Here is a 9812-nt window from a genome sequence, read left to right as displayed (position 1 = left end):
GTGAGAAATTAAGCCAGGTTTGGGAACTAGCCTTTGACAAGGTCTTGTCTCTAAAATGCACACACAACTTCAATAAATTTCCCAAGTTCTCACTATTGTATTGAAAGGGAATGAAAGGGCTCAAAGAAATGAATTTCTGACAGTTATTAAGACTAAACTGTGATGTGATGTATGAAAGCTTTGCTTGTGCTTTGCTTCATTTGTTTCAAAGCTTTGCTTGTGTTTTGACTCCGGACTCCTGAACTGTTTCCTTAGGTCCCTTTGTCTGTTTAGGTAAGATGGAAACGCTCGTTAAGCTCCCTACGTAAATCACTGATAGCAGCCTCAAGGCCTTCAGTGGACACTTGGACAACTTCTAGAATGGGAAAACTAAGATAAGGGGGGAGCTCAAACAAAGAGACACAGAGACCCTATTACAGGGTCTCTCTTATATGATTCTGCTGATTTAAGAGGGAGACACCTGGACTTTACTTCACAGCGCATGCTCTGGAAAGAGGGTCTAGTGAATACTGTGAAGAAAACTACTTACGTCTTCCCTTGACCACTGAAGACCCTCACATATTTTCACTACATATGCTTGGACTATGTAAATGAATTCCGGGAACTCATTATCGTAAGACACCCCTTTCTAGGAAATCTAATGAATATATATGATTTGTGTGTATATAAACTGATGTCCCTTACTAATTCTTGGGAGCCCTTATCATGGAGAATCCCCAGGGCGACCCCAGCTGCTAATAAAAAATACTTGCTTAACAGTAAAAAAACATTACTGTTGAGTCAATTTGTTTCAGTATACAAGTGAAGTAAGAGGAATATGCTTCTCAGTTCCTATTTATATTGATCAAAAACACAAGGCAAAAATACAACTAAGGCAAAACTTTATTTTTTTTTTGGTAGAAAGAAAAATGAAGCAATATTTTCTAGGTTTCTTCTGCAGCAGAACCTTCACCAAGCCTCATTAAACTGATAGTCTTACTCAGTGCATCTTGTTTTCAAGTAAAGCAAAAATACCAAATGAGATTACAAGTGGCTATTTGGAATACTTCTTCTGACCATGGCACCCAAATGTCCATTAGAGGGGGATAACAGCCACCGCTCTTTTTACTCACCCACTTCTTAAACTATACCAATGGTACCAACCCTTTTTCCAGTTGCTACCCCACTTACTTTTTCACTTTGTACAATCCCAAATATCACTGGAACTACTGCATTTTTGTAGTAGCTCTTGGATGCTGGCACCTACTTCAAAAATTGGTGCCCTAACCCAAATAATGTTGAATTACTATACATGTGAAGGTCAGTACAACATACACATACATCTTCACGCTACACTTGCCTGTTAGGCAAATGCATGACAGTATTATCTTTACTTGCACTTAGGTAAAAGCGGAATTCTATGTCTGCAAAGCAAGAGATTTTGAACAGTACTGTGAATTACACGTACACACGTTCCTTCTGTAGTCTCATACTAGCTGTACGTATACACAATTTAAGCAGTGGAATGGTTTTTAGCTTGTTCTTTGTACAGGACACTTGCTACATGCCCTAAGAGTCAGTTATCTGAAAAAAATCCCACTAATAAAACTGCATAATAGTGCTTTAATATTAATTTGTTAAAATCCAAAACAGCCTTACAGTAGCTGTTAGGTAGTTACTTCTTCCAAAGACATGCAGTAATAAAGAAAAAATTCTAATCTTGAGCAGCATCTGAGAAAACAACTTAATGTAGCTGCCACTTAGTGGCAGCAATTGTTTAGGCATTTTTGGTATTGATACATCTCTTTTCCATATAATTTGTGCATTAATCAACAAAAATGTAGGCCCCATTCCAGCAAATACTTGCATGCGTGCAAATGGTTTTCTTCCATGTAGAATATTTCAAGTTAAGATTAAGACTCATCAGATGAACAAAGTTAAGAACTTGCATAAATCTTTACAGGAGGGGAATTCTTAGTGCTTAGCTGTATTATTTCATAGGACTAAGATCCAATTCTAGACTTACAGAACGTAGGAAACACTCCGATAAAGAACAGATATGTTGCTTTAATAAAAATGCTTTCAAAGCTAACAAGAGCCTCTAGAAATGTGTGTGCCCTCTCTCCAAACACTTCAATCCTACTTGGGAGTAATGTGGGTCCAGTCTTACTGCCCTAGCTCCTGGCTACTGCGTGAGAAATCAGTAAAGTGCTTGTCACAAATTCTGCAGTTGTGGAATAAAATAAAGTACCTTCAGAATGTTTTCACATTTATAAATTATGAATTAAGGGCTGATGTCTCATCCTCAGCATGTTTCCCCGAATTGATAACAAATACTATGTTTTTCATTCTGGAGATAAATTAGAATTCTGCTAGGACTAGGTATATTTCACCTTTGTCCCAGTGAAGTCATCCTCTGCCTCCAGGGGAAAAGCTTAACTGGATTTAATTTCAATGTAAATGTTCATGCTTGACTGAAATGTGATGCTCATGCAATTTCACAAGCACCAGAATTCAATGTGGTGGTTAGCTTTGCTTAATCAAACATGAAGCACCAGTATTGTTTACAGTATATCCACTCTGAATTGTGTTCATAATTTCTTCCCAAATGCACTATAATCCTGAGAGGTCTTGCTTGCCCTCTGACCTTTCCTTTGATATGTTTTGTTCCTCTTGAATAAAGTATCTTTGATATTAGCTTTGATATAAATTCTATTGATCTCTGTGGCATCTTCTCATCAACATATTTCTGAATATTTAAATTCTAAAACTTTCTCTTTAGATAGATACATATATACATATTTTAAATTTTTTGTTAGCTTTCAGGTAATTAATCTATGAGAACTGGCTTAGACTGTATGCTCTCTGTAGAGAACTTCTGTATGTTCCCCATACAAAAACAAATAATGGTTTGAAATATTTAGCCGTGTGTTTGGATGATTTTTTTTTTTTTTTTTTTTAAAGGCTTCGGTGTTGCTTGTATTCATCTTCCAGTCAGCTACAGGATAATAGCAACAGCAAACACATTGACAATGCAGTTCATTGTTCGGTTTTCCCATCTCACTGTGCAGGTTCCTAGAAGAGATTATTACAAAATAAAAAGAGAATTCCAGTGTCTTTACTACAATCACTTTATCAGAGTGTACATTATGTCAAATTAGTAAGAATAATTCAGCTGTGATTTAAGGTAAGTACTATTACATCATCCTGGCTATAAGCAGACTACACTCCTCAAAACATTTTCATTAACTTGTACATTGTTTACTACCTAACTTTAGCCTTGTATGCTTAAGACAGTCTCCAGGAAACACAATTTCAGTATCTCTCTTTAAAAGGTGGACTTGCAAAAATCCTTGAAAATCTCATAGTGAAATTGGCAAGATAGTCAGACAAGAAATCAGAAAAAAGACTGGATCAAATACATTCAAGTGTATTTACTTTCTGTAATTTTTCCTCTTCCATTGTATCAATACCTTACAAGCCAAGGAAACATGAAAATTAAACTGTACTTGTTTACTTAACTTCATTTTATGATTTTATTTTTTTTAACCTTGACTTCCTGATGCCATCTCTATTTTAAAGGTATATCTTGGTGCCCTCTTCTAAAAAGACCTTTTTAGTCTGTAACAGACACGATTATTTTAATCTTGTTTCCCCATGATACTCTGAACCTGGGAAAAAATGCATTTAGAACTAGTTTAGAAGCAATAACATGCATCCAAAGCCTGGCTGATAGTCACACAACTGAAAAACATACTGTTAGTCAAACTAGTTCTATTTTTTACCAAGTTCTGTTCCCTTCCAAAGTAGCACTGTCCCCTTACAGCAAACAGGCAGATATGTTTAGGACTACCACCTGCATTTACTGCAAGCAACATTTTACTGCCTCTTCAACTGATTTATGGTTACTAATGAGGATTAAATGTTTTGACTCCTGTTTCGGAATAAAAACATTTCTACTCCAGCTTCTCATAATTTACAAAGTAATTGCTCTTAATGCAGGCACTGACTGCTAACAAAATTTTTCTGCTGGGAATGTAAACAAGCATCTAACGCTGGAAGCTACTGCTTCTACAGTCACTCTTGAAAATGTTCAACCTAACTATTACAACTGAACAGTAAGTAACATTTCTTTTACCACAAATTTTTAACTTGAGTGAGGGAACTTACCATCAGTTGTGGTATCCCAGAAGCACGAGCTTGCTGTGTGAAGACCAGCTCCACTCCTCTGCATCACTGCACAGGTTACTGCAAGTTCACAGAATCATAGAATGGTTTGGGTTGAAGGGACCTTAAAGATCATCTAGTTCCAACTCCCCTGCCATGGGCAGGGACACCTTCCACTAGACCAGGTTGCTCAAAGCCCCGTCTAACCTGGCCCTGAACAATTCCAGGGAGGGGGCATCCACAGCTTCTCTGAACAACCTGGTCCTCACCACCCTCATAGTAAAGAATTTCTTTCCTTATATCTAACCTGAATCTACCCTCCTTCAGTTTAAAGCCTTTACCCCTCATCCTATCACTACACACCGTGATAGTCCTTCCTCATCTTTCCTGTAGCCCCCTTTAAGTACTGAAAGGCCGCTATAAGGTCTCCCCAGAGCCTTCTCTTCTCCAGGCTGAACAACCCCAACTCTCTCAGCCTGTCCTTACAGGGGAGGTGCTCCAGCCCCCTGATCATCTTCGTGGCTTCCTCTGTACCCACTCAAGCAGGTCCATGTCTTTCTTATGCTGGGGGCCCCAGAGCTGGACACAGCACTGCAGGTGGGGTCTCACAAGAGCAGAGTAAAGGGGGAGAATCACCTCCCTCGACCTGCTGGCCACACTTCTCTTGATGCAGCCCAGGATACAGTTGGCTTTCTGGGCTGTGAGCGCTCTCTGCTGGCTCATAGTCAGTTTTCCATCTACTAACACCCCCAAGTCCTCTGCAGGGCTGCTCTCAATCCACTCATTGCCCAGCCTGTATTTGTGCTTGGGATAAGATACAGTCATAAAATCAAGGAATTAATTATTAAAGCAGAAGAGGGGAATCATTCAGTAGTTCTGAACTCAAGCCTGCATTACGTTTTCAAATGGCTAGCAGGTGGCACTCAGCTAAGTCAAAACCTTTTTGGATAACCCCCTTGCCCCCAGCATTTTCCTCAACAATTTGGTATTCATTTCACTATTATTTTTATTTCCATAAAGACAACAGCTTTAACAAAATGCTTGCTAATAGGATTATGGTTTTTATCTTTTAAACTACTTAGATATGGCTCGTGTCATGTGCACCTCAGAACTGGATTGCAGGTGCTGTCCTCACAGATAAAGCAGAAGTCGCACTTGGTGAGAGCTGTTTCCCAAAAGTGCTGGTTGACTGTTCTCTGAAACCACACTCTAGTAACATGCAGCTTTTCTAGACTGACCTGCAATGTCATAAAACCAGTGACAATCTGAATCCAAGACTTTCAAAACAGAACAGAGAGCAAACGCTTGCTATGACATCAATACTCCACAAAAGGACCAAAGTGGACTAAACTTCTACTTATTTCCATTTCCCTTCCACAGATACGCATATAAGGGACACAACTTAGCGTACAGGACTAAAGTTTTTCAAATGTCTGTATTTACAGAAACCTTAATCCTACTAAAAGTTTTAAGATAAGCAATTATTTCCTGAACTGATAGCAAAAAGTTGATGTAATTGATGTGGGGTTGCTTAACAGTCAGAAAAGACTGTGTAACATGTCATGTTCTGTGCTAAGTGTTGCTAGCATGCTTAGCTCAAGTGAAACTCCACAGTTTTACCACAGGTATTACTAAAAATCTGTATTACAGAAGAGTTCAGGTATCTGCTCTGCTTTGTCTACAGCTTAAAACTTTCTCCTGAATATAGCACTGCATTCAAATGAAACTTTCATTATTTATTTATTGTGATTCTATGTGGTCAAAGTATGACTGCTTGTACTTACCGATGTACTTATATGTTTTTCCGAGTTTTACCAGATGTGTCAGCGACTGTTCTACTATAGCAGCAGTCCACTGGTTGACTTTGTTGTGATTATAATCTGCCTTGCCTAAAACGCTTTCTATGCACTAAAATAGAGAAAAAAAAAATAGTTACAGTAAACATACTTTAAAATGTAGAGATTTAAAATGTCTCACATAATCTGGGGAATTTTATCTGGCAATTGGATTACTTTAAATAACATAACCTCATCAGCTATCAGTTGGTGAATGGGAAGCAAAATTAACCTTCTAGGAAACTTATTTTTAGTACATATTTACCACATTATTACATGGAGAAAAATGAGGCTCTGACTGAACATTTTTTGTAGCAAAGACCTTAGCCACATACCTTAAGAATCCAGTTACGTGAATGGATCTATTTACCAGTGGAGATACTAACACATCCCACTGTTCCTAATGACTGCCTACTCCAGGTTGGCTTTCAGAAGCTACTCTAATGGAATGGTACTAATCAAATAAATAACGTCATCTTGGGCTGGCCAATCTTTCAGAGCCTGCGAGCAATACCAAAATCTTCAGAACTAGAGTGACAATAGTCAAATGCATACCCCAGTTTAAAAGATGAGTATCTCTCACTCTCATGTCCTCCTCAAGGGTCATATCTTGCAGCACAAGAAATACCTGAACTGCTTGAAAACTGAATGTTCTACCACAGCTACAGACTGGCCAACCCTTGCTTAAATTTAAAATAACTGAACAGAAAGCTTTCTCTCTTAACTGTAACCCTTAAACTGCATTCTCTACTCCTAAGAAATTCAGAATTATATGCTGATGGATGCTTCTTAAAATTGAGAAATTCGGTTAAGAAATGCACACCTGGAAAAGGTAAGTAAAACAAAACCATGTTCTCCTCTGATTCAGTAAGATGAATCCCATACACTAACCACCAACAGGCTGTGTGGCCCAGATCTTAAAAAGCCCAATTAGTTCTAATCACAGTGTATAAAGCTGGACAAAGGACTCAATGGAAACATTCACAAAACAGAAGACAGAAGAGGTACAAGAAGATCCCTCAGGGATTTTGGTCCTACCAGAAACATACCCAGTGCTAGAGCTCCTCGGCTCTGGTTAAGCTTTCAATCAGAGCAGAAACGCTTGGCTTTACTCCCAGTGTCTGGAGACTTTGTATTTGGCCTTTCAAGGCAGGGACCATTATATGAAGGGTTGAATTGTTTATCTGACATCCAAAAGCTTGTTGTTGTGTACTGGAGCAGTTCTAAAAGTGCAGCCCTTTACCTTCCTGACAGGGCAGCTGGAAAAGGACCTGCAGAGCCGCTCTAGAAATTCCTTTCTCAAGATGGTATTTCCCTGCAAAACCTGACAGCATCTGTATGCCACAGGCTCTTCATTAATCACCTCCAGTTACTAGGTATTTAATTTAGACCATCAGGCTATAACTTTCAGCCTGCTCTTTCTATGTAAAAAATTGTTTTTCAAAAACATTGCTAAAATAATGAGCTCACATAGTGCAACCTCCTGCTCAAGCCAAGTCAGCTTTCAAGTTTGATCACATTACTCAAGGCCTTGTCTGGCCAAGTTTTAAAAATCTCTAAGGATGGAGACTCCACAAGCTCTCCCTGCGACCTCTGTAGTGATTAACTACTCTCTAGCTGGATAAAGGGGGGGGGGGGGGGGGAAATCAGAGTGCATTTCCCTTGCAACTTGTGACTGCTGCTCCTCCTCTCTCCACTGTAATGCAAATTCTGGCTCTCTCTTCTCTCATCTACCTTCTCTTTAGGTAGTTGAAGACAGCAATTAGATGAAGCTTAAAGCAGCTCAAGATGAAACTCCATCTTTATTTGATACAAATAATACTTTCATTTAAGACTGAATTTATCTGGGATGGTCAATGAAAGTAACTGCTTTCACTATAGTGCAAGGTAAGGTAAAGAATTCATTTGAAATACAGCTGTTAGCTAAAACCTACCTCCTTAACTATGTTGTGGGCCTCATCAGCATTGAAGATCATCTGTAATAAAAATTATTATTATTATTTCTGATAGAAAAGTAAACAAACGATGCGGTTTTACTCTAAGTAACACGTAATGATCAGGCCCCATGTCTGGTTATTTGTATTGTGTACTCTGTTAGTATAATTCTAAAATCTTACTTTTTTTCCCAGCACCATACATACATTACTTAGTAGTGTGTTGCTAGTCACACTGGAGTGAGTCCAAAAAGCTCAGGCCTCAGCAAGCTTGGAAACAGGTTCAATTTACACCTTCTGTAAAGATTAAATTCCACCACTGTCTATGCTTGTCATGGGAATATTCTCCAAGACAAAAAGATACATGGCAAATCTTTTCTTCTGGGCCTTAATCCAGGTTTTTACTGGACTCACGGACTTACTAACCTGCAGGTTACATTTTGCTGCCAAATGGTGACAAGGTTTCACAACCCTAGTACCAAAAAGACTGGTTTCCATAGTCATTAGCTTACCCAAGTAACTTTCTTAAGTGCACAAAAAGCTTGCAAGTTTGAATGCCTCCAATTTTCTGCTCATTCCTACTCATCAGTGTTCAGCTTGGCCTCCAAGGGAACACAGCCCATGCCACTGTGCCATCCGCCTCTTCACATTCATCAATTTCAAACACTTGGGCAAAGACAGAAATCTCAAGGACAATAATGCTTCTACGAGGTTTTGTTGTGGGTTTTTTTTAAATGAAAACTGGTGGCTAGAGACCCGAAGTAAGGCCCCCTGGGGCAGGAAAGTCTCCTCAGTTCTGGCTGGCAGGGATCAGCCTGCGGCGCAGACCGGGCCCAGCACCCTTTTTTTTTTTTTTTTTTCCCCCAGAGGTGATATCAAGAAAAATGGCGGCAGACTGACAGCAGCACAGCGGGCGGCAGCACCCCCGGCACCGCTCGCACTTTTCCGTGCGGGAACTTTCGGCGCCCAGCACAAAGACGGGCCGGTGACCGCTGACGCCCCAGGGAGGCCGCGGGCAGCGCCAGCCCCCCGCCTGCCCCGGGACACCCCGTTCCCCCCGAGGCGAGCCGACCGGTGCCGCAGGGGCCCCGGGGGTGCCCGACGGGCGGGGAGCAGGAGGCCCCGCACACAGCCCACCCGCACCACTGCAGCCTTCAACCTGCCCGTCCCACCCGGGGCGGGGGCAGCGGCTCCGGCAGCGCTGCCCACCCGCCGGGCTCGCTCTCGGCGGGGCCCGGGGGTGGCTGGCGGAGATGCCCGCACCCCGCCCGGGCACAGCCCCCGACCTCCCGCCCCGGCGGCGGAGGGCGGCGGCCCCTACCTCGTCGTTGTGGGGATGAAACTCCTCCATGGCCCCGGCGCGGGCGGCGGCTGTTCCGGCGGCGGCGGCGGCGGCTGCGAGTCCTGCGCGGCTCCGCCTCCGCCAGGCCGGGCCGGGCCGGCCCGGGCGGGGCCTCCTGCGGCAGCGGCCGGCGAGTAGCGCGGGGCGCCCGGGACGCCGCGTCTGCCGGGCCGGCCGGTACCTGGAGCCGGCCGTGCCGACCCGAAATAGAAGGGAAAGGCCCGTCCGCCGGCACTCGGAGCGCAGCCGGGCCGGCAGTGACCAGCTCCAGGCACTCGCGCTGGCGGGGCGGCCGCTGCCGTTTGCCAGCGTTCGGCAGTGCCGGGCGCTGCCGCCGGGCGCCTGCAGCCCCGCACAGAACCGGGGAAGTGTTTATTAGTAACTCTATGGCTGTGCATACGCCCTGTGCAGGACACAGAAAATTCATAGGGGAGCGGTTCCTCCAGAGGAGCAGTAATACCCCTGCCCCCCCACACCTTTTTTTCCAAATGAATCTCTGCCAATTATCTAACACAAAGTTGACATTAGATTTTAATAACCGCAAATGGCAATTTC

At 42.5% G+C, this 9812-nt stretch overlaps 1 protein-coding gene across 1 annotated transcript; it reads right to left on the bottom strand.

Moving 5' to 3' along the window:
• Nucleotides 1-864: 864 nt before the first annotated feature.
• Nucleotides 865-9337, bottom strand: DYNLT3 (dynein light chain Tctex-type 3). The gene is made up of 5 exons (XM_074858554.1): nt 9237-9337; nt 7916-7957; nt 5931-6054; nt 4150-4227; nt 865-3054 (listed from the first exon to the last, which is right to left on the bottom strand). Exons 1-5 carry the CDS (start codon nt 9264-9266, stop codon nt 2978-2980), a joined length of 351 nt encoding a protein of 116 aa, XP_074714655.1. The 5' UTR covers nt 9267-9337; the 3' UTR covers nt 865-2977.
• Between the last annotated feature and the right edge of the window lie 475 nt (nt 9338-9812).

Source organism: Strix uralensis, chromosome 2 (genome assembly GCF_047716275.1).
Source record: "Strix uralensis isolate ZFMK-TIS-50842 chromosome 2, bStrUra1, whole genome shotgun sequence".
In the NCBI taxonomy this organism is placed as follows: Eukaryota; Metazoa; Chordata; class Aves; order Strigiformes; family Strigidae; genus Strix; species Strix uralensis.
This window is presented reverse-complemented; position numbering and strand designations above follow the sequence as displayed.

Bases quoted from the DNA above. Each gene is read 5' to 3' on its own strand.
- DYNLT3 (XM_074858554.1), bottom strand. From the start codon at position 9,266: ATGGAGGAGTTTCATCCCCACAACGACGAG. The intron at 4,228-5,930 runs GTAAGTACAAGC...GTGAACTTGCAG, and splicing joins AAAAACATATAAGTACATCG to TAACCTGTGCAGTGATGCAG. The intron at 3,055-4,149 runs GTAAGTTCCCTC...AATCTCTTCTAG, and splicing joins CTGGGATACCACAACTGATG to GAACCTGCACAGTGAGATGG.